Source organism: Pseudochaenichthys georgianus, chromosome 24 (genome assembly GCF_902827115.2).
Source record: "Pseudochaenichthys georgianus chromosome 24, fPseGeo1.2, whole genome shotgun sequence".
NCBI classification, from domain to species: Eukaryota; Metazoa; Chordata; class Actinopteri; order Perciformes; family Channichthyidae; genus Pseudochaenichthys; species Pseudochaenichthys georgianus.
In genome coordinates, this window is record NC_047526.1 from 15,624,343 (window position 1) to 15,648,755 (window position 24,413).

The 24,413-nt window shown below is 41.0% G+C and overlaps 1 protein-coding gene across 3 annotated transcripts in view; it reads left to right on the forward strand.

Moving 5' to 3' along the window:
• ppp2r5cb (protein phosphatase 2, regulatory subunit B', gamma b) overlaps positions 1-22,636 on the forward strand; it is a 37,010-nt gene extending 14,374 nt beyond the window's left edge. For all 3 annotated transcript variants that reach the window (XM_034076248.1, XM_034076249.1, XM_034076250.2), the window contains 13 exons: positions 5,159-5,358; positions 11,715-11,825; positions 11,976-12,068; positions 12,164-12,294; positions 12,401-12,460; positions 12,636-12,744; positions 12,839-12,892; positions 13,612-13,782; positions 13,867-13,994; positions 14,090-14,191; positions 17,048-17,120; positions 17,322-17,438; positions 19,940-22,636. In XM_034076248.1, coding sequence (XP_033932139.1) covers positions 5,159-5,358; positions 11,715-11,825; positions 11,976-12,068; positions 12,164-12,294; positions 12,401-12,460; positions 12,636-12,744; positions 12,839-12,892; positions 13,612-13,782; positions 13,867-13,994; positions 14,090-14,191; positions 17,048-17,120; positions 17,322-17,438; positions 19,940-20,074 — 1,484 coding nt within the window. In that variant the 3' untranslated portion in view covers positions 20,075-22,636. The remainder of the gene's footprint in view (positions 1-5,158; positions 5,359-11,714; positions 11,826-11,975; positions 12,069-12,163; positions 12,295-12,400; positions 12,461-12,635; positions 12,745-12,838; positions 12,893-13,611; positions 13,783-13,866; positions 13,995-14,089; positions 14,192-17,047; positions 17,121-17,321; positions 17,439-19,939) is intronic.
• Positions 22,637-24,413: the final 1,777 nt, after the last annotated feature.

A 24,413-nucleotide genomic window follows, 5' to 3' on the forward strand; every position in this document is an offset into this window, starting at 1 on the left:
GTGTTTGTATGTCAACGAGGAAGGGTTTTGCTCAAGACATTGCATAGCTTAGCTGCAGTCAGGGAGGGAGGGTGAGAGAGTTAGGAGTGTGAGTTTTGAGTCTCCCATCCCCCATCAAGACTGCTGATGTCATAGGAAGTGAGGTAGAAGCTTGTTATCAGCATACACCTACGTATTGTCTTGTATATGTGTCAGTTGAAACTCATGTCAGTAGAAAGGCTCTGCTTGTGGTGGCTGAATCTCCAGGTGTCTTGTGATTTACTTGCTAACCAGAATAGTGTGACACTGAGACCTACAGCAAGTCAGTGCTTCCATTCAGAAAGTCACATTATGTTCTACAATCAGTGTTTGTGTCTCTTAAACTGATCTCATGACATTTAATATCATGGTGATTATCGTAGCCACAACAAATCACACAGGCTTTAGCTGTGGTTGTCCTCTGTTTGCATTGACACCAAAACGTACAGTTTGTACCACTTATTAATCAGTTCATCAACTCTTCACCTCACCATGGCACCTGAGAGACGGACTTGGCAGCAATGTGTGCCCATGACTGGCTTCCTGCATGCTCGCTTGAAGCCGTTGGATGATTAAAGGTTAGGGGCCCATCCATGCAGAGAGGCCTGTGTGTGAAGTATGCAGTTGCACAGCATGCCTCTTAATATTTTAGGCCTGTTCAGAAACACTAGTGCTGTTGTGTAACAGGAGCTGGAAGACCTCTTGGCACTCGGTGGTTGATGAGTCGAGGTGCTTATGGGTGGAACGTGTCAGATCATTAGCAACAGGCACCGGCTGACCTCCCGGGTACTGATGAGTTCAACCTTAAAATCAATTGTTACAGTTAGATTACTATCACATGATCTACATTAAACTTAAGGACTTCTAAAACACTAAGCTGTCAAGGTGATTATTTAGGGTTAATTTAGCATTATTTTTGTTGTATCTCGATAAATGCAAAGATATTTGTTTGCACCTTCACATTAAGGTCCTGTCTATTCCTGTTTCGTGTTAAAACGGGCTTCATCCTTGTTGTTTATGCTAAAGGCGGGAAGGGAAAGTGGTTGCCAAAGTTTCTCAACAAAAATTATACTTTTCAATATTATTCTTTCAGTGGCAGCTGCTTAAAAATTGCAGCTTGTTGGAAAGAAAGACGCAACAAAAGAATATACTCAGCTGTGCCTTACATAAACACAGCGCTGGAAGATAAAACAGATCCCCATTAGAGTTCTCTACGGATGTGGTAGTTAAAGCTGAGGGGTGAAGCACATGTTTTGACCTTTGATGCTGTCTATTATGGCGCGTTTCCACTGCAGGCCTCGCTCGGTTTGGTTAGGCCTTATTAGGCCCGGCTCACTTTAACGCTGCGCTTCCATTACAGTTTAGGAACTGGGGTAGTTACTATAGTAACGCAGTGTAGGCGGAGCTGTGACGTCATCTTCAATGAGCGCCCCAGAAAAACAACACAGCCGTTAGCTCTTAGCACTCAGAGCTCACAGCTCTTCATATCTGTTCAGAAACTAGACAAAAGTTAAACAAGTACAAACCACAGACTGCCTGTGTCATGGCGAATACAGTCGCTGTTTTATTTATGTCTGTATAGGCCGTTGTTGTGAGTGTGGACGGTCGGAGCATATATAATGTTAGCTTAGCCAAGCTCCATTTAGAAAACACGCATTTTAAAAGGGTTTTTCGCCTGCCGTCTGTCTGCAGACTTGTCAAAGCATTAATTCATGGTTTTTACTAACCGGTATCAGTATGTTGTTACTTCGGCATCATTTTGAAACGTGTATTACAATTAAATCACGGTCAAATATGTTCATCTTGTTGTAGTTGTAGCCGGCCCCTTACCAGCGATTCTCTCTCTAGTTTAGCATACTCAGCCCGACTCAGCCTGGTTGTTCCTGGCCCTAGAACCACGGTTTTATGGGGCCAGAACAACTGTGAATTAGGACCCGCTAGCCGGTACTAGGCCAAGTGGAAACGCAACCAAAAACGGGCCCCGCACGGCTCGCACGCTTAAAGCAAGCTACCCGCTGCAGTGGAAACGCGCCATAAGATCCTGTCTGTGACCAGTAGTCAAGATGGAGGGAATGAAGTGTGATGTTACTGCGAAGCTACTTACACACTCTGTCACTAATCTATACTGTGTCCGAATATAGCCTCAGAAATGTTTTGTAATCGGGTAGCTAGACTTCTTGTTCCAAGCTGATACAAACTTGTATACACATGTTTTGTAATGCCTGTTCTAGAAATCAATAGAAATGCACTGTAAATAAAAAAACGTATAGGTAGCACACAGGTAGCTGCATTTGGTGCTGTGCGTCAGATACAAGATGTGCCTCAGTGACTCAGAAGCGTGGAGGCGCTGGGAAAGTCCGCCTGTTGGTGCTGTCAGTCCCAGGGTCAGGTTCTCGCTTGTGTGGGAGTATGCACGAATGCAGTACTGAATTATCTTCTTGAATCAGTGGCAAGTAATTAAATGCATGTATTTATTAAGTATCAACTGCGATGTTTGTAGCAGTATTGGCTGGTCCCTTATACACATCATGGATACCCAATGTTAATTGCAAAGATGTTGGCAAGACAAAGACATTTTATGTTTTACAGTTAGAAAAGCAATTACCTGAAATCTAAGGTTCCCCCTATAGTGCTGCAACTATTGATGGGCTTGAATTTTAATATGTTTTCTTTAATCTGACAGTAGTTATTCATATCTGATGTTGACTCTTGGCATCTCAATCTGATCTGTGTTGGTTCATGTTTGTTAAATATTATGTTAATCTGTCATACAAAGGCTAGATGTTGGGATTGTTTGATTTAATTAAGGATTTACTTTGGGTTTAATAATGAGCCCAGATGCTCTATTACTTTTTCAGTGTAGTCCCTGATCCTTGATACTATCACATTGTAAGCAATGGCAAGAGAGCTAACACTAGCTAAGTATTAGCATAATGTGACTTGCATTTTTTTCTCTTAATTCGTCAAGCTACATCTGTTTAAAGAAGATATGGAATATGAGTGTTTCACTTCTACAGGCTCTACTCAGCTTCATTTAAACAGCTTTTAAAAACACAATTAAAACTTACTGCATAGAGTTCTGCAAACATTCATTCCCCAATAATTTGAAGAGTTTGGTTCTATGCAAATAACCACTATAGTTGACAATTGCAAAGTAAAAGGATAAGAGGAAGTTTAAACTGAGGCCGTAAAAAAAAAAATCAGGAAGGTGTGGCTGGAGCCTTTTATACTAGCCTTTTTTTTAAATGTCTGTTCTAATCCATGAGTCTTTTTCTTTTTATCCATTGCCCTTCTACTTCCAGTGCTCCATGTTTTGCGAGGTCAGTTTGGCTGAATTGTCTCATGGCCACAGCTGATGAGATCAACAAATCGGCAGCATATGATTCCTTTGTAACAGCAGCAGCCTGCATCTTTGATTAGCAACGGTCACCTCGTGGTCCAAAGTCCTATCTACGTCTGTGGTCTCCATGGCTACCTACAGTACACATAGAGATTGTTAATGGGGAGATGAGACTCACTCATAAATCACAGGCTGTGAGAAACAAACTCATTCAGCCCAATGGGTGGGTTAAAGAAGGTGACATGTTGTTTTGTATCCCCTTGTTGAATGCAAATAAATGGGCAATGGCATCCTTGCACTTGTTTTCAGGTACTTGTTATAGCTTGGGATTCTGACCAACTGAGGCTAAAGGGAAAACTGTCTCTACTGACACTTTGTCAATAGCATCAAAGTTAACACCTCAGCAATATTGGCATGTCCTATTGCAGTATGTACAACACGATAACTACCCTCTCAGTGCACTACATAGACTGATTATGTAAAACTGTCGGAATCTCAATCAGAAATACTTTATTTGGTCCACAGGGACATTTTTATTATGACAGCCAAGGGGACAGATTATTATAAAGATGCATGCACAATACAATTTAAAAAATCACATCCAAAGCCTAAGTAGAAACAATAAAAAAAAAAAATTGTGAAAGAAGTTCCCAACATATTGCAAATCAGTACCACTTGATCCAGAACTGTACCGAATATAAGAACAGTTGTAACGTTTGTTTATTTTTAATAAAGTACTACATGTCCTTGTTCATTATATATCCGTTACATTCTTGTTGTACAGGATGGGAAAGCCCTTTAGGTCCTCTGGGAGCAGACGTGTAACGTTTCCAAAATTCAGAGCATAAATCTTTTTGCATTCGGCTCCTGTGCTCCTAGCCTCTGGCACAGCCCGACCGTAATGCTGGGGTTGCTGAAAGTCTTGATACATTTTAACATGGTTTCAACATTAAGTAGTTATAATGTGAGTTATTCTCTTATTTATCATGTTTGTTTGATGGCATATTAATTGAATGTTGTGGACGGCTTGTGATTAGTAATGAGTTACTCAAAGATAATGCATGCAGAATGCAGATTGTCTCATTGCCAGTGAGTGTGCAGTAGCTACAGAGGAACGTGTAATGATTTTGAAATGGCAGGTTAATGATCACACACAGACGGGCGTGGCTCAATCATCCTGGAGCTTCTACGTCATTGATGTCGTAGTGACTGACTTATTGATTTATGAAGTCTTTCGATGATGTCGCGACATGAACTCCACAGTATCACATTACAGCTCTACTGAGCCTGACTAACTCCAGGAGCGATGGTACAAATGATCCCTGCATGGGGGGGGAGAAGAACAATATGTAAACAATGATTTTTGGCCATTACCATGGCAACAAATGTTTAAAATCTCCACATATTAACACAACTTTTATCCTGTTTAAAGCATACATGCTATCAGCAGGGATACAAAGCAAAACTTGAGACGTTGGGGACGGGTAGTGCTTAAATGCTAGCTCATTTCCATGTTTATGAGTCATGACTCATTCCTGCACCAGTATTACCTCCACATATGTAACCTTGATCGTTTTTTATATAAAAGACCAGGTGCTGCATTATTATGCATGTATTTCCTAGATATTAAACTTCCAGCAATGTTTTAGCTACTTCTATATTCTGCTGATGAAAAGATGAAGCTCTCACGTGATGACAACCCATCAAAGGGTTGAGACTACATTTCCCAGATACAGTGTTAATGTCTGAATTGATTTGTAATTTCACACACACACACTGACTTCCTCTTGTGTCTCGCAGATGTTCCCCTTGCAGAGCAGGAGAAGCTGTTCATCCAGAAGTTGCGGCAGTGCTGCGTCCTCTTTGACTTCGTCTCAGACCCACTGAGTGACCTGAAATGGAAGGAGGTGAAGCGGGCGGCGATAAGCGAGATGGTGGAGTACATCACCCACAACAGGAATGTCATCACAGAGCCCATCTACCCAGAGGTGGTGCACATGGTCAGTATTGAAACAGACTACAGATTGATTTCAGTTTGACCGTACATTACTCAGCTCCATACTGAAGGTTCCTGTATATGAGACAGAGCAGTTGTTTATGTTGCATGCCTGACAGAGAATGTGCTATTTTCATTTCCTTTACAATGGCCTCCTCTGTTCTCATACAGGATGGATGTTGTTTGTAAGCAACATTTGCAGGTTTGTGAGTTTCAGATTAGCAAGTGGAAGTCACAATACATTTTAAACTGCTGCCGTTTTAAACTAAATTAAATGCTGCAGGCTTTTTTAAATACATTTTGGTTGTTTTACATCAGGACTTTGCATAACAGTTAGGGATGTAACGATACCAAAAACTCACGGTACGATAATATCGCGATAACAAGTCCATGGTACGGTATTTATCGCGATATTGAATAATAAAGAAAAAAAAAAATTCAATTTTCTTTTCAATTTTTTTTTTTTTTTACTCACAATGTTTCTTTATTACATAATACATCTGATTTGTACAGCATTTTAGTAGGATAGCAGTATTTTAAAGTGTCAAAAACAAAGTGACAGTAACAGACTGGAACACCAGTGTTTTTGTACCTATAGTACTACCAAACAAAGTAGGCATTTTCTTTGTGCCACTGCATCTCACAAATAAACAAGGACATTTAATAATCAGACCCTGCAATAAAATAAATCAAGTTTCACTTTAGTTTTTCAAGTAACTCAACTCAAACTCACTAGTCACTCACTCAGCATCATCAGACAGGTTTTTAGGAATATGAGAATGTCCACATTTCCAGGTATTTATAAGCTGGGATGTTTGGGCATTTACAATATCCCCTGCTCTGGAAAAAACTCTCTCGCTTGGTACTGATGTTGCTGGGACAGCAGTGGTCGAGTTAACCGAATATTTTATTTATCAATGACGGAAAAATCTGAAAGCAGTCTGTCATTTTGACAGATTAGAACAAACTCGGAACATCGCCAAAGTTTCCCCGCAGCGAGGCTCTGGTGTTATGCCGTGTTATGCCGTCTTATGCATGCCCTCCAAAAGGAAATGATATAGTTTCCAAACCGTACTTTGTCGTACAGATCAACACATGTCTGGGAGGTTTTGCTTTACGCTGTGTGCGCTCCCGCGAGGTGCATGCACACACGGCATAACACCGCCCCCCCCCGTTGACAGTTCACGAGCGTGCTCTGTTCAGACCCGACGGGTAATAAGGGATTATGACGGACATTTTACGATCCTGTCTGTCAAAAATGACGGACAGCGAAAAAGTCTAACGCCACCTCAGTGGGACGGAGAGATATGCTTTGGCCATGGGTAACAGCAGTGGGTCAAACTGTGTGTGCATTGTCTCTCCAGCACTTCAAAAACAATACAGTTTTTGCCAAGAAGGTGAGGCTTATTGACAGGGCGAGATATCAATATACTGTTGGTAGGCTACTTGTCAATGTCTCTAGGTGTGTAAATGTAGCACTGTAAATACGATGTCCTTTTGTGTTCTGTTGTTTTATGTTCATGTTGTAACCTACTTGCTGCTATGTTGGACAGGTCTCTCTTGAAAAAGAGATCAATGATCTCAATGGGACCACCTGGTTAAATAAAGGTTTTTAAAAAAAAAAGTGTTTAAAAAAAGAAACATCGCGGTAGATTTTGTCAGTCTCACGACGGTATTGGGATGTTTATTTACCGCGACATTCGGTATATCGTTACATCCCTAATAACAGTTGATTATTATATTAAGATATATTTGACTCAAAATATACTATTTTAATGACTGAAGCGGTTTGTTTTTAAAAAGCTTTATTTGTGAATACTTGACGCATCGCTTAGGAGCATGAGTCTAGAAACCGGTTGCCCTCTTTCTTCATCTTGTTCCTGTTATTCATTAGTTTGTATAATCACATCACCTACCATTTTAATTTCTTAAATTGACAGCCATAATCACATACTCGCTTACTCTATTTCCTAGTAAAGCTTCCTGCTGCTAGTAAAGGCCTATTTAATATAAAACACCCACATTGTTAAGGTCAGTTGAACATATCATGTCTTACTTTGGTCTGTCAGGCGTTAGTGTAGTGTGTGAGGGTTGCTTGGGTTTCAGAATGGCCTTTACATGTTGGTCTTACTAATGTCCGAGGGATTGTCTTCCATTGTCTGTGGCGCTCAGCTGTATATCACTAAATGCATGTGACTGTACAGATCAATGTGACTCGGGGCCCTTCTCACTTCGGTTAAATGGATTCCTTGCGTCCTTCACTTGCGTCGTTTCCCTGTGACTAGTCCCTCCCACCAGGGAAGCATGGAGAGACGCAAGGAAACCACGAGAAGCAGGGAAATTAGTTTTAAGAGCAATGGGACGTCCTTTCCTCCGGAGCGTCACGTGAAGCGACGTCCGTTTGTGATGACGCCGCACAGCTGATCGTCTGACAGCAGCGCTGTCCCCGTTATTTCCACACACACCCCAGCCTCTGTTAGTACACATTTACTGACACAAACATGTGTATCATCTGTTGTAGACCCAAATACATTAAATAAAACAAGAACTCATTCTCAAAAAAGATAAACGCCATTCTTAAAATGTATAAACGAACAATAGTTAGATTAATATTGATTAGAATGCACGATAGAAATAAAATAATCGAGAGAAGAAAAAGAGATAAGTTATCTATCAAAACCCAGTTAGATTAACATTCATTGGATTGCACACTTTGTTTGTTTGGATATGTAGCACATTAACATTTGACTGACTGAATGGAAATGACAATAAATGAAAATGTAAAACGAAAAAAGCAATCATGAAAATGTTTCCAATAAATGAATAAAATGATTTTTGTTGTTGAGATATATCACATATTTGTAACTAAATGATACATTAATTGAAACAAAACACGGTATAAACTGAGGAGTGACTCCCGTGAGGTTCATGTGTTTTCTTCACTCCGCTGGGAAACTGCTCTCATGTCAAGAAGCATCAGATCAGTCCATGCGCTGCATCGTCCAATCAGTGAGCGATACACAGTAAGGGGGCGGGGCGAGTGTCTGAGGATTTCATTGAAGGATGGTCTGGTGGTTCCTCCATTATCGCTTCTCGGTCCTCCGGCAAAAATAAGGCCATTGCGACGCTACGCAAGATGGCGCAGACAAATCAACTTCCGGTGATACCGAGACCGAGGAGCGAGGAAATGAAAAATAAGATAAGTGAGAAGGGCCCTCGGTTAAATGTAGCTCCCGCTTTGACCTCCGAACAAGGATCTGCTGTTTGTTAAGAATCTTTGTGTTCTGTGTGCTCTTCCTTCTGCGCCATGGGAAGAGAATGTACTGCGGTTTCCGTTTCCCTGCCAGCAATACTTTCTTGTAAGATGTATTTGTTTCAAAGAAACTCACATGAGCATCCCTAATCTCAGATTGAACCCATAACACCCAGCTTTTATCCTTTAATTGATTAGTAAGCCATAAAGTGACCTATTTAGTTTCTTTCAAGTTGGCACTTTATGATGTTTGTGTTAAGATGGCCAGGAAAGTAAACCTGAAATAGTCTATAGCTCTATCTTCTCATGTCGGAACCTGTTTATTCATTGTGGCGGTCATTGAGTAACACTGTATATTTATTAGAAATGTGTTGCTCTAAAGGTCGTGTCCCGGATGTGTGCCCGGTTTGCTTTCCCAAGCCAAATTAAAAAGCCTTTGATTTGTAATCAAAGCCTTGCCTCAATGCCACATGGTAAACTGCAGAGGATCAAGGTGCAAATCTACCCTCCACCCGCCTCGCCTTGGCTTCATTTGATCCAAAAATGCAACACATCTGCATGAAAACAAACTCTTATTACTGACCGTACGTTGCCCCTTCCCCCTTAAAGACCCTTTGAAGACCACTGAAGGCTTTAATCATCAAAGTGCGCAGACTGACCCGGCAAACTCCTTTTTTAGACCTAAAGGGTGCGTTCTCATGTTAAGGCTGCACACAGTATTTCCTCCATGTTTGATGCTTTGGTGTTCAAGCTTTAGAACAATATTTTGGCAGACCTCTGGATGATATGACAGCGGTTCTATAGTATAAATGGTTTCTGCTGAGAATATAAACACGACGATGACGAACGAGTGTGTTTGACCTCTTATCGTCTGGTCTCTCAGGGACTGTCGAGTGAGCTGTCTTGAAAGTGAGAAAGAAAATACATAGATGTTTCCCAGTTTGGGGAATGGTGTTTTTGAAACAGGCCTCGATCCCAGAAACACACGAGGGATTATTCAACCATGAATACACATGTCATTCATTGTTTTTCATAAAGAAAACACCTTGTTTCAAAGTAAGCTAATGAGAATTGAGCATTTGATTTTTCAGTATTTCCATTTACTTGTTTTGGGCAAAAAATTGAGTGCTGTAAATAATTGTATAGTTACATTTTTAGTGGACAGTTAACATGTTTCTCATTGCGCAATGTAAAAATGAAACTGTATTTTTGAATTATAAATAGTACATTCACTGAGCTGTAGCGTATCCAGTCTTTAGTTGAGATCCTTTGAAAGCGGCTGCAAAGAGGCTTGTTTTAGTTGTCAACTCCCTTAACCTTGAGTATTTGTCCTATTGTGGTTTTGTTTAGTTGAGTTAATGATTGTTTATAACATTGGTTGCTTATCAAATACTGTCGCTAGTGGCTTTCTGAAACTCCACCATCGGCTTTATTATTTCAGCTGGACGGTTTTGTATTAAAAGCAAACGTTAAGTCGCCAGTTTAGTTGTTTAAGTGGAGGACAAACTGAGCTCAGTGTGTTTTGTGTTTACAGGGTGTGTACATTGTGAGAGAAATATCTTTCAAGTGTGCTTTTCTGTTATCATTGCTGTTGGAGAGATAATATCTATGGTCTTTAGAGCTTGGATACCATCTCTCTAACAGCAATGATAATAAGCAAAAGATATTCATTTTATTCTTTATCACAGACTCAAGATTGACATTTATTTTCTTCACTTTATTTATTATTCACTTGAATTAGCCTAGTATCCAATGGAAAATAATTGTAGTTAGCTATTTATTTTTGTCTCTGATTAAATTGGATGTTCTCTATAGCAGGGTTAAAAAAACCCGGTCCATTTTTTTTAATTTTCGCACCTATACCAGTCATTATTTCATCCAAAACATACAAAATAAATCAAAATTGGTTAGCATAAGGTCTCCGCCTCTCGTGCTCAGAGAAAGTTACCGGTGCGCCAATAGGAAGTGGAGCACACAGGAGACAACCGTTTCATCGCAGACCGTTATGTTTATGTGGGGAATTGGCAGTGCATACATTATTTGATATATTTCGAACTCGGACTTCATTTTAAGGACATTGCGGCCAGCGGTGTAGAGCTATTTTTTTATTTGTAAAACCTCCTTCACTTCAAGAAATGGCTGCAGCATCAGGAGACAGCCTCTGAGAAGTGCAGCACCAGCGCGTGCACACACACACACCGTCTTCACTGTGTTCCCCACTGCAGGCTGTTACGTTTCAACCTCACACACCTCTACACACACACACACACACATCGAATGGCTGATTATTCCCCCTATTACTCGTTGTATGAAGGAAATGTCCGGTCACAAAGGCGCATGATGTGTTGTGTATGTGCTCTGCTCAGCTCCGCTGTGTGTGCGTGTATGTTCGGTGTGTTTGTGTGTGTCCAACAACGGCATTTGTTTTCAAATTACCATGAACAGTAATTTACACACATCTGGCCAACTCCACAGGTATGTGGGTGTTCCCAAAATAACTTAGTTTAATCTTAATCTCGATGTCGTGCTAAATGCTGTCGGAGTACACCGGAACGAACGCCCCGGTATGACGTTATTATGGCTGGCAAACAAGCCCAGGGGTCTCACTGACATTTCAGTTATATCAATATGTGTACAGTGGTCCTAATTTGTTTTAATTGTGTCCTGGTTTTAAACGTTGTTAATATGTTTTGGATGCATATTGGTATTTCTTCAGGCTGTGAAATACAATTAGCCTCTGTTGCCACCTGCTGGTGAGTAAATATTAAAATCAGTTAAAATTGACAACCGGTCCGCGAATCTTTTTTTAATGTATCTGCCGGTCCTTGGCACAATAAAGGTTGGGAACCCCTGAACTATAGGGCTTTAATTTGTTAAATAAATATATTCATTCATTTTATCTCGCTAAAGCTGAAATGCCTTTTTCCGGCTCAGCTTTAGGATACCAGAGGAAGCCGAGTAGTTGACATTACATGTTGTCCAGTAATTCTATTTAATGTTTTGAATATGAATCGCTAGTTGTAACCTGATAATGAACGTCTTGACTCAGTGACGTCACTTTTTCGGAGGATTGGAGAGTTGACCTGCTGCTCTGTTTTTCTCCATAGTTTGCTGTGAACATGTTCAGGACGTTGCCGCCATCATCAAACCCCACGGGCGCCGAGTTTGACCCCGAAGAAGACGAGCCCACGCTAGAGGCTGCGTGGCCACATCTACAGGTACACACACACACACACACACACACACATACATACATACATACATACATACATACATACACACACACACACACACACACACACGGTAAACTGCTGTGAATAAATCCATATGTTACTTTCATGTGTTAACCTTGGTTTTTCTTCCCACAGCTTGTTTATGAATTCTTCCTACGCTTCTTAGAGTCACCTGATTTTCAACCAAACATAGCCAAAAAGTATATTGACCAGAAGTTTGTAATGCAGGTGAGCGCATGATGATACACGTCTGTACGCATGGTTTTAAGGGATCAATATTTTTGATGCTCAGTCTAATGTATGCCTTTGTTTTTTGTCTACAGCTCTTAGACCTGTTTGACAGTGAAGACCCCAGGGAAAGAGACTTTTTAAAGACTACTCTTCATCGCATCTATGGCAAGTTCCTGGGCCTGCGAGCATACATTAGGAAACACATTAATAACATATTTTATAGGTGAGTGACTCATGACGCTGTACACATTAGTGACACCTGTGGTTTTGTCGAATGGAGTGAATTTTGCTAAATGCCTTGATTTTATAACCATGTTGCTTTTTTTCAGGTTCATTTATGAGACTGAACATCATAATGGAATAGCAGAATTACTGGAGATATTAGGCAGGTAAGATGATTTGGAGGTGCACCCATTACTCTTTCACCATTTCACACTCACTTTCACTAGTTCATTTTCAGTAATGGTTTTCATTAGTAAAATCCATTAAAAGGCACATTTGTATTATTACATACAGGTGTTTGCTTTGTCTCATTATCTTCAATGACCACTTTTCTATTCACAGCATAATCAATGGCTTTGCATTACCATTGAAAGAAGAGCACAAGATATTCCTGCTGAAAGTCCTCCTGCCTTTACACAAAGTCAAGTCTCTCAGTGTGTACCACCCACAGGTAACCACGTAGTGTTCTGCCACAAAAATAACTTTATAATAACACTATTCACAATTGCGCTGTTTTCTGAAATGATGTTGTTTTCCTCCCTCAGCTGGCCTACTGTGTTGTCCAGTTCTTAGAGAAGGATAGCACCCTCACGGAGCCGGTAAGATGGGATTGAGTAATGTTGTTACGGCAATAATATTATAGATTTCATTATCAAATTGCCTGAGTGAACCCCATGACTCCATTATCAAAGCTTTGGATGGTTCCTTATTAGCTTAGCCGCAATGTGATATGTCAGGTACTGTATTATTTTTAAAATCTTATTAAAGAGAAGAGGAAATGCAATTGAATGTTTTTGGACATAAAATAAAGAGAGCAAATATGTAGGCCATAACCTTGCTTAGCCTGTGTGAATTCAATACAAGAGATAGGAAAACAAACTCTATTTGATTTTAGTTCATTAGATCCTCAACCCTGAAAAATGATGTACAGACAAGCTAGCTATCTGTGCTTTATATCTTAAAAAGGACTCTATTATTCAGTTCAATGCTAGCTCCTGTAGTACTTCAAGATTCCAAGGTTTTATTGTCATATGCACAAAGCTACAGTGTAGACATGGCAATGGCCTGAGCTCCTCCAACAATACAACATATATAATAAAATAGAAAATAAAAAGTAGTGCAAAAAGTCTATATACATGTGAATAGAATATGGGATATGTACAAGACCAGATTATTAAATTAAGACAAAATTAAATACGGTTTATTGCGGTGATTGCAGTCTTATGGCCTGTGGGATAAAACTGTCCCCGAGTGTTACTTCATCAACAGATGGCATTCTTCTTCTTCTTTTTCCATGATCTTTTGTTGCTGCACGCAGACCGTAATGGCGTTGTTGAAGTACTGGCCGAAGACCCACAGTCCAAAAGAGGTGATGTTCCTGAACGAGTTGGAGGAGATCCTGGACGTCATCGAGCCGTCGGAGTTCGTCAAAGTCATGGAGCCGCTCTTCAGACAGCTGGCCAAGTGTGTGTCCAGCCCACACTTCCAGGTCCGACAGTCATCCATCCCAGTACACACTTTTAGATGATCTGTTATACGCATTTGTAACTCATCTAAACTCCTCTGTTCTTAGGTGGCAGAACGAGCTCTGTACTACTGGAACAATGAGTACATCATGAGCCTGATCAGCGACAACGCTGCCAAGATCCTGCCTATCATGTTCCCCTCGCTCTACCGCAACTCCAAGACCCACTGGAACAAGTGAGACCCTACTCGGGCTTTCTATTGTGTCTGTGTCTTGGTGTGAACAATTGGAAAGTAATTAAATCAAGCGAATTGTTTTTGTCTCTCCGCAGGACGATCCACGGGTTGATCTACAATGCTCTTAAACTCTTCATGGAGATGAACCAGAAGCTGTTTGATGACTGCACCCAACAGTTCAGGGCCGAGAAAAGCAAGTAAGTCCCAAGGGAGACATCACCAGGGCTCTCAACTAACTTTTTCCCCCATCCTCCCGGAACCGTCCCGAAATGCAATCTAAGCCGTCCCGAAATTAATGTGGACCGTTTTTCTACATTATCATTAGTTAAAATCATTCAAAGTGACCTTTAACATAAATAAAACATCATACAAATCATTAGATGATAATTCATCAACCTTTTTATTTGAGTAAATCATTCAATCACATAAACAAAGGCAAAATATATTTAAACAAACACACAAATGAGAAATTACTCTAATATTGAATCCAATCAAGTCCCATCCCATTAACAAAAAAATCCAACACTGTCCTGAAGACAGAACCCAGAGTAACCACTAACCAGGATGACAGTCTGTAGTCAGGAGACCTTTACAAACGGCCCCGCCCCCTCGCACCCAGACGGGAGAGAGAGATCTCGTCTGGATTGGAAAGCTCGAAAATACATCGACGCATGTTGTAGTCTTATTGCATATTAGAAACGGAGTTGGTGAAATTAAAACTGCGATACAATGTGTATGTAGCAATAATACATATGACATATATTTTTTAAATGTCTCCAGTACCGATAAAAAGACTGATAACGTCGGAATTTAATGTTACCACTGTCTTTAATAATTCCGGCCCGGGGCCCGTTTAATACCGGGGCTCGGTACCCATCCCTACATGGGGAGAGGCGCAGCATATTGCTAAGGACTAAATACGATGGAGGGTTCTCATCTCAGCCTTATTACCCATAGGGGATGAAGAGGAGTAAGTAAATAAAGAGGCCGGCGCTCCAGGGTCTGGTTCTGCTGTGCGTTTTTGTGATGTAACGATAAAACATTTCAGAATTCCTCCACGGGATTCCATTGTACATCACTCAACCCGCGAAATACACACTCGGTACATATCTAGACCCGCGAATTTGCGGACCAGGAATTCGCAGGCACAGCCAGCTGGACATGTGTGTGTATTTCGCGGGTTGCTAAATGTTTTGTGCGTGTTTATGTTGACAAGGAGGTTTAATAACTGTGTGCTACACAAAACGTGCAGTCGGTTTCATTTTCATCGCCGTTTGTAGTAGAGTTAGCAGGGTATTTTTATTTTAACTAGTCACAAATTCGTCACAAAATTATTTTTTATCCTCCCCGACACTATTTTTCTCGGCCCCGGGATGACGGGACGTCCTTAACACTAGAACCGCCAACGGGTAAATTTTACCCGCAGCTGTTTTTTTATTGTATGTAACTTTTTTTCAATAAAATATTAACGTCTCCCAGTCCGTGACTTTTCCTGAAAGTGTGTTACGTAACACCCTGTGTTGTTAAAAATGGTCAATATGAAGTCAGATTGAAAAAAAATCGCCAAAAAAATTGATATTTATACCTATTTCCGCCAGCGGGTGATATTTACCTCCTAGAAATGCAGCGCTCCTCGCGCTATTGATTTTGCGATCAAAATGATCAAAATACTACGGAGGGAAGATATTTTCATTTGGAGGGGAAGCTCGCGAGTGTGTGTGTGTGTGTGTGTATGTGTATATGTGTGTGTTTGTGTATTTTTGCGTTTGTGTGTATTGTGTTTGTTTCCCAGAGAAAACCCTCACGAGAAACACCGGCTGTTGTTGTGCCTGCTGCTGCCTGCTGTCAAGTTACTCCGTTCTCCGCTTGTAATTATGCCGAAGCTTCAAAGTTATATTTATCATCTGAATTTGCCGAAACAAGTTTAATATTCTGAAAGCCAAGACTTTGTTTAATTTAAATCAGATGAAAACAAACTGTAACGGACCCTGCCGTGTTATCTATGATTACTTTACTCTTACGTTCATAATTTCAGCCGGAGGGAGGGGGGGCGGCGCTGCTGGAAGAGCAGATTGCGAGTGAGAGGTGCCTGTCTTCGTCCCTTTACAAGCTTCAAAAATGTATTTATCGTGTGATTTTGGAAATAAAAGTTTCATATTCTGAAAGCCAAGACTTTGTTTGTTTAAAATCAAACAAAACACCCGAACCCTGAAAAAAATAGTTGTTTACGTAAATCCACGTTTACTCTGAAATGAGCCGTTGCGACTTCCGACTGATTTTGATAGAGCGGGTCACATAATATGAAAAGCTGAGAGTCCACAGATTATATTGGTATACATGTCATCCCTGTGCGATCAAAATTCACCGTTCTGTATGGTACATTGTACCTTGGAAATCAATAGCGGGTAAACTTTACCCGTTGGCGGATATAGGTATACAGCGACCTCTGGCGGTTCTAGTGTTAAGCTCGAGCCCTGGACATCACATCTTATGGTCTCATTACATGTCAAAGAAAACATCACACAAACCTTATTTGATATGAAAAGAATGGCACTAGGTATGTCACGATACCAGAAACTGAGCTGATACCAATAACAGTCGAATTCTAAGTAGTGTTAATTTCGTTGACTAAAACTATGACGAAATATGTTCGTCAGCGACCTTTTTTTCATGACGAAAACGAAACTATGACGAGACGGCACCAACGGCAGTAAACAATAACTGCAACGAAATCATCATGCAATATCGTTGACGAAAAGTGACGAGACGAAAATGTAGTTTACTAAATAAAAACTATGCCAAAATCTCTCTTTACTTTCGTCGTCGAAAAATGAGGATACAAAATATTTTATTTTTTCTTTGACTAAAATAAGACTAAAATGCTCAGACTTTTAGTCGACTAAAACATGACTAAATAAAAACAGGATGAAGGTGACTAAATATGACTAAAACTAAAAATGAAATTTAAGACTAAAGGACTAAGACTAAAACTAAATAAAAAAATAGCTGACGAAATTAACACTAATTCTAAGATTGTTTTTGTTTCGTCACAGAGAGAAAGCCAAATGGAAAGAGAGGGACGAATCGTGGCTGAAGATCGAGAATCTTGCAAAGTCAAACCCACAGGTGAGCAACAACATTTTAACCTTTTAATAAATCAATACGGCAGACATCTTTCTGACTGATGAGGTGTTATTATGCACCGTGCAACAGCATGGTCAAAAACAAACGGAAGAGAAAAGGTCACTGAGTTCTCCGAAGTTAGTGAACATTTCTCAAAGTTTTTCTCGATGCCTTTTCACCTTTCCTGCTTCTCTCCCTTAACAGTTTTTGCCGTACGTTGACTCGATAGGCTGCGATGGTCCGATGGACATGGAGACAGACGGGCCGCTGCTAGACGATGTCAACCTGCTCAAGAAAAAAGTAGAGGAGGAGGCAATACAGGTACGGAATAGACTGTAGTGTTGTGGAGCAGTCAATATTACTGTCTTCTTTGGTCTTACATTGCTCATTGGTGCAGTCCAATTATTATGGGCCCATTTTTGCTTTATATTTTTGTATACGGCTATTTTTCCTAATATGCTATCACAACTTGGATAATATACAAATCATTTTCTAGATTCTGTGTCCAACTGTGCATTAATGGCGCTTTCCACTGCAGCACGTTTTTTTTGTTTTTCCACTAGGGGTAGTTCCCGGCTAGCGGGTACTTTTTCACCTTTTTTCTGGCCCTCCAAAAACGAGGTTCTTACCGGGCCAACAACCGGGCTGAAAACTAGTGACGTAAACACTCTCAACTGCTGAATGGTCAGAGAATCGCTGGCAAGGGGGCTACAACTACAACAAAATGAATATTTGACCGTGATTTAATTGTAATACACGTTTCAAAATGATGCCGAAGTAACAACATACTGATACCGGTTAGTAAAAACCATGAATTAATGCAGACAGACGGCAGGGGAAAACCTTTTTAAAATGCGTGTTTTCCGAATGGAGATCAGATCGATCAGGCTAAGCTAACGTTGTATATGTTCCGTCCACACTCACAACAAGGCAGGGTGTCCGCGGGGTCTTAAAAAGTATTAGAAGTTGATAAATCAATTTAGCGAAAATTAAGGCTATTAAAAAGTATTAAACAGCATTTTCCAAGGTATTAAGAAGTTCCACAGCAACGACCACATGAAACACCCTTTAATTTACTGAAACAACATGTCGGGAAACCCCCTCAAGGTGGCCCCATGCATAGCGTGCCATAAAATGCTGCTTCTTATTTTAAGTTGCCTTGCTCCGCTCTGTGGGGGGGGGGGGTTTAATCTGCTGGTGGACTACCTGAGAGATATAGCCTACAGCAGGAGAACACGCCGAGAATAAACAGAAGGACAACCATGCTCCGGGGTCTTCTTCGCTGCTTTTGGTGTATTTTGTGGCAGCAGCAGCGCCACTTACAGGCCTGGCATATGTACTACAGCGTTTCCAGCATTTCCAGCGGTCTAGTGTGAACGGACACGTTAATGAATCGAATGCGCGTGAACGGAAGACTTTTTTGCGTTTGCGTATGCGTTTTACTGTATGCGTCCTCGTGGGGCCGGGGTCTAAGCCAAACTATCCGGTCACAGAGATCTGCTATTTTAAAGTAAGGTCAACACATATCGACCCTAAATATAGTCTATATTAAGAACGAGAAAAGTCTTAACATATCGTTTTTTGTAAACATATGACAAATGTGTGAGGGTGATGACGTCAGAGCATCGTCCTCTGTGCCGGGCTTAGCCCCGGACAGCCCCAGCCCAATTGAACCCCTGGGTATTTGTGAGGGAGCTCCTATATGGCATTACCCCGCTGAAGCTCATGAAGTTTAATATATTTCATAGTTCAAAGTTTTGTCAATTGTTTTGTTTATTGGTCAAATACTGGTTTCTACTGGTTTCTGAGGAGTTTTACTGGAATGAGCACAGAGTACAGAAGCAACAAAGCAGCATGCTGCATTAAACCTGACCTTCACTGAGAGGTTGAAGTTCATGTGGAGAGGAGGCTTCAGTAGTCTGTCTGCACTCTGTTTAGTTGTGCTATCTTACAATCAATATAGTAAATGTGAGGTAAAGTGTGTTGCCAATGTAACCGGTTAGAACTCGAAGTAAAATGTATGGAAAGGGTCTTAAAAAAGGTCTTAAAAGGTATTACATTTGACTTCAGGATTCCTGCATATACCCTGCAAGGGCCTACAGACCTAAATAAACCAGCGACTGTATTCGCCATGACACAGTCTACTCTATGAGGAGCTGTGAGCTCTGAGTGCTCACAGCTAACGACTGATGTTTTGGTTTTGTGGTTCGCATTGAAGATGGCGTCACGGCAGTTTTACGCAGCGTCGCTCCGCCCGCTGAACAGCCGATCGCCCCGCCTACACTGTTACTATAGTTACTCCCCCTGTTACTAAACTGTAATGGAAACACAGCATAAAGTGAGCCTGGCCTACCAAGGCCTAACCATACCGTACTAAGCCGCGCTAGGTCCTGCAGTGGAAAAGCGCCATTAGAGGATTCTGTTGGAACAGCCTGTCTGCCAGACGTAAAAAAACTATTTAAAATTCATAGATCTAACGCCTACCATCACTATTATCCATATGCCTGCTCACTAGATTATACTTTGCACTTCCAAGTATCATGGGGAACAAACTGCGTGTATTTAAGTGTTAAATAATTCATTTAGATCAGACTGAATCTGAATGAAAAGCCTTTTCTTTGTTATGTGCTTGTTGAGAGTTTGAAGGCAGGGGCTTTTTTTTCCAGATGGAACTTGGGGCACAGGAAAAGCACAGACATTAATATCAGACTCTTTAGTTTCCTTTGCCTCCTGAGAGACAGTGAATTGCCATAATTGTTACGTTGGAGTGTGTGTATTAACGCTGAATCGTACCATCCCTCCCCGTCTCCATGTGTGTCCAGATCCAAAAAGATCAGCGTAGAGAGCGCCCGTTGGTGAGGAGGAAATCCGAACTCCCCAGGGACATCTGCACCGTCACGGCCTTGGAGATGCATCGGAGAGCCGATGAAATGATAACGCCGCACGACGGCCACTAAGAGACCACCCCGGATCCACCATGAACCAGCAGCAGCAGCAGCAGCAGAGGACCCCCAGGCCCACAGAGGCCAGCACAACGTCCGAACTCTGGAATCTCAGCCCAGCACAACACGGAACTGAACAGCTCCACCTGACGCAGAAAATGTCGAAAGCGGCACGTCCAATTAGCCTTGTTCGACTTTTTGGGACAAGCAATGCTCTGACCCCCCCCCCCCCCCACCCTTCCCCTTTTTGTCCAGCAAAAACATCTGTGATGCCGTTTTGTTGTAAAAGACCACAAAGTGCACCGTGTCCCTGAACTTCTCCCAAGATACTGTTGTGTTATCTCTCTCTTCTCCCTTGTTTTTCGGGGTCCCGCGCTGCCCCCTCCTGGTCGTCTCTCTCAGGTGTTCTGTTCTGTGCGTGAGCCGTCGTCTCTTCTAGCCTCTTCTCTATAGATGTCAGGTGCTTGTTCAAATACCATGAGCCTTGTTTGGTTTTTAAAACAGAAATCAGCGGTGGATGAGATCAGTCATTTCTATATATTTAACACAAGCTATTATTCTCATTTTAACTAGACAGTCTAGACAGCTGTTTATATTTGATTTTCTCCTTCACATAGTATATTAGGTGCTCTACTTGGAGTCAAACACACTTCCTATCAGTATAACTGCTATGTTATTTTTATTTTCTATCAGCTGTGAAGATGAATTGATTGTTCTGATAATCAGGACAGGACTACTAGTACAGTGTGTGTCCGGATTAAAAGTGTTACGACACACAGTGCTGGCCTGACAGAGTTCGTTTTTTAATCGAACAGATCTTTGTGCTTGTATAAAAGCATAGTCTGGTGCCAACTTCTCATAAAAATAAACAATCGTTTTTTAATTGTGTAGGCAATAAGTTGATGCAGGTTTGCAGTGTGTGGCTCAAACAATGGTCAGACAGTGTGCTGTGTTTGGATCTATTCGATTGGCTCTTGGGACAGGTCCAGCCCGTGCCTGGTTACATGAGAGGGGATTGTGGGATTTATTTTTGGTTGCTCGCTCATATCCAGCCATGGTAGGAGTGTGTTCAACACGGCCATTTAGCATTCAGTACAAGTCGCTGTCATTCATGTTGGGCTTAGAGAGGTCCGAGAGATGTTCTGGATTTACACAATGCTGCTGTGTGGGAGAGAAGTCAACAGGGGCAGAAACTGTGCCCATGGTGATCGCTTTTTCTACTCTTCTCAAGCAAGACCCTTTTATTTATAAAACACTTGTTAGAGATTAGACTGCTTTGAGATGAGGTGTGTTTGCTTTGAACGTGAGCCTTTCTTTTCACAGTGCCTTTTATAGTCTAAGGGGATATTTGTTCCAACGAGAATCGAGTAGTAGCATGAACAAAAAGAAATGCCAGATCATTAACAAAAAAAGTTTTCCTTCAAGTCTGTAGTGGCACACCTCCAGCTGCTGCCTTGTTGAAGCTACAAAGTGGATTTTGTAGGTGAAAGCTAGAGAGCAGAAGCAGAGTGGTCGCCCCCAAGCCACCTAGCGATGAAGCACTTCCTGATAAAACTTGAAAGAAAATAGAAAAAAAACAACTAGAAAAGAATCCGTGATGCTGTCTGTGGTGGCGTGAGGGGTCGCCTCCCCTGGGTGGGGTGGATAAGAGCTCGCCTCCACAGGAGAGGAAATCTTTTCTGTCCCATTCCGCTTTTGATTTGTACCGTTGTTTGACCCCATCTGCCCGGACCTGCACACTGACTCTAACCCCCCCCCCCTTTCTCCAGTAGAAACCTACTACCCAGTAGGCTTGATATTCTGTTGAATCTGCTTCTGGATGCTTGCAAGTTTTCCTTGTTCTGTTTTTTCTTCTTCCTTTGCCTGCAGAACCTCTCAGTCAGTGTTTCAACTGAATGTGCAAATTGTAAATAATACTGCAGTCACGTTTTTTCTTTTTTCTCTGTGTTTGTCTGGAAGAAAAACATTCACCAAAGGCTTCTTACCTCACTCCCTGTGCCCCACAGTGGATTGTAATGAAAGTGAATCCATCCCTTCGGTGATCTACGTCCTCTGATTGTTGGTTGTCTGGGTTTGTTACGCTCACTGGTGACTGTTGTTCTTCTCAAAATGGCTTTAATATTGGCTTCTTTGGAGCTCTCCATGTCACATTTTGTCTTCTTTCAAAAGAATGAAGTGTCCTTTAGTATATGTCTCATACTAAATGGCTTCTAATATTGTACATATAATGTACTTTTATTTTATGTTATAACTATTAAATGGTAGATTTCATATTTTGTACAAAACCCTGTGTACAGAATACAGAGGTTATTATTAGCAACTGCAGACAGTTGGTATGTGGCACAGACTTCAACACACGTGACTATTTACATTTAGAGAACCGTATAGAATTTGGATAGTTTATCTATTTGTAATCTGACATCTTTTCCGTTTTTGTTTTCCATCTTCACACGTGTTGATATTCTACATAAATGAGCTTTTTGTGTGTGCTTTTATCCAAATCTCCAGTGGTGTTCATCTATCTATATACAGCAAATAAAGAGAACATGTGAGTTTTATATTTTCATCCTAAAAAAACACTTTTCTGAGAGTCGTTATTGATCGCATTCAAGCTATCATGTGAGTCTCCCTCTGTTGTTTCATTCAACTTTTTTTACATAAGAATTATAGAGTGAACTATACAAGATTACAACTTGTAGAAATGTACAATTTTACGCACTTGTTTTACATTGAATAAGCAACTCAAACTCAATTTTAATATGTAAAATGTATCCGTCATCACCACGCATGATTGCAGAATGAGTATGCAGACATTCAGGTAATACATTCACCTTTGTTTCTTTTGAATGCTGGTATAGCATTTATATAGATTATATGAATAGGATACATTTGACTGTTTTCAAATGTCACGTTAGTTGAACTTTTCTTTAAGCTCAAACCAAACTGCAAGGAAACCAAATCTCTAAATGATATTAGTTTTTTTTGTAATCCCTGTTTGCACTAATTTAAAAGGAAACGTAGTCCTTGGCTGCCCCCTGCTGGAAAACAGAAGGTAACATTCAACACTTCAGAGCCTGATGATTCATATCAAGCTCTTCAAAAATCATACACATTTTTACTTTGATTGTGTCAACAAAGAGCTGTCAATCAAGTGTTTATACATCGCCGTACAGTTTAACCCTATGGTTTAACCTCACAATTGGAGCATTTAAACGAAGGGTTCAGAGTTTACTTCGTCCGTTCAGACGAATATCTGACTGAAGCAAGAAAATAATCAATGCCTCACCCTTGATATTTTCGTCATTAAAGCGAAAATAATTATATTTAAATGTAGTCTTTTGTGTTAGGTAACACGCTGCTAACAAACATGTGATCCAGTCAATACCAGGGTAGGATTTTCACGACGGCCATGGCCGTCGTAGCCATAGACATATGTCATATAATGTCATTTATATGTCTATGGTCGTAGCCCCTCGGTCTGGCCGTTATGCCCCCACAAATAATTGTACGTCCTACGGCCACCATGGCCTGTGTGTGCCCCTGATACTGTTAAAATCTCGAAGTTGCTTTAAAAGCGACAAAACGGTGTTTTCTGAACTGCATTATGCTGCGTTCACAACGGACGTGATGCGAATATTCTCATCGCTCTAACCGCTGGAGTTTCACCGCGGCTGTCAGCTGTGTTTACTCCTGTCATTCAAACAGGATGCGCTGGAGAGGGGGCGGGGCTTATTTCCATGTAAATATGTGGTGGAAACCAACTACGACAAAATGAACATATTTTACCGTGATTTAATTGTAAAAACGTTTCAAAATGATGCCGAAGTAACTAAATACTGATACCGGTTAGTAAAAAACATGAATTAATGCTTGACAAGTCTGCAGAAAGACGGCAAGCGAAAAACCTTTTAAAATGCGTGTTTCTGAATGGATCAATCAGGCTAAACTAATCTGTAGCTGCTCCGTCCACACTCACAACAACGTCCTAAAGACAGTATTAAAGCAGCGATTGTATTCGCCATGACAGTCTGTGGTTTGTACATGTTTAACTTTTGTCCAGTTTCTGAACAGAGCTGTGAGGAGTTGATTAAAGAGACTCTCGTACACACGCCGCGCGCACACACTTCTGTGCACTGCTGAATGATGTATGTGCAGAGTTTGACCCTTGAAGGCTGTTTCTTCTGCTCTGAAATGGAATATATTTGTTACATATTAATAGAATTTTAGATTTTTTTGATTCCGTTTAATACCGGGGTCGGTACCATCCCTACATGGGGAGAGGCGCAGCATATTGCTAAGGACTAAATACGATGGAGGGTTCTCATCTCAGCCTTATTACCCATAGGGGATGAAG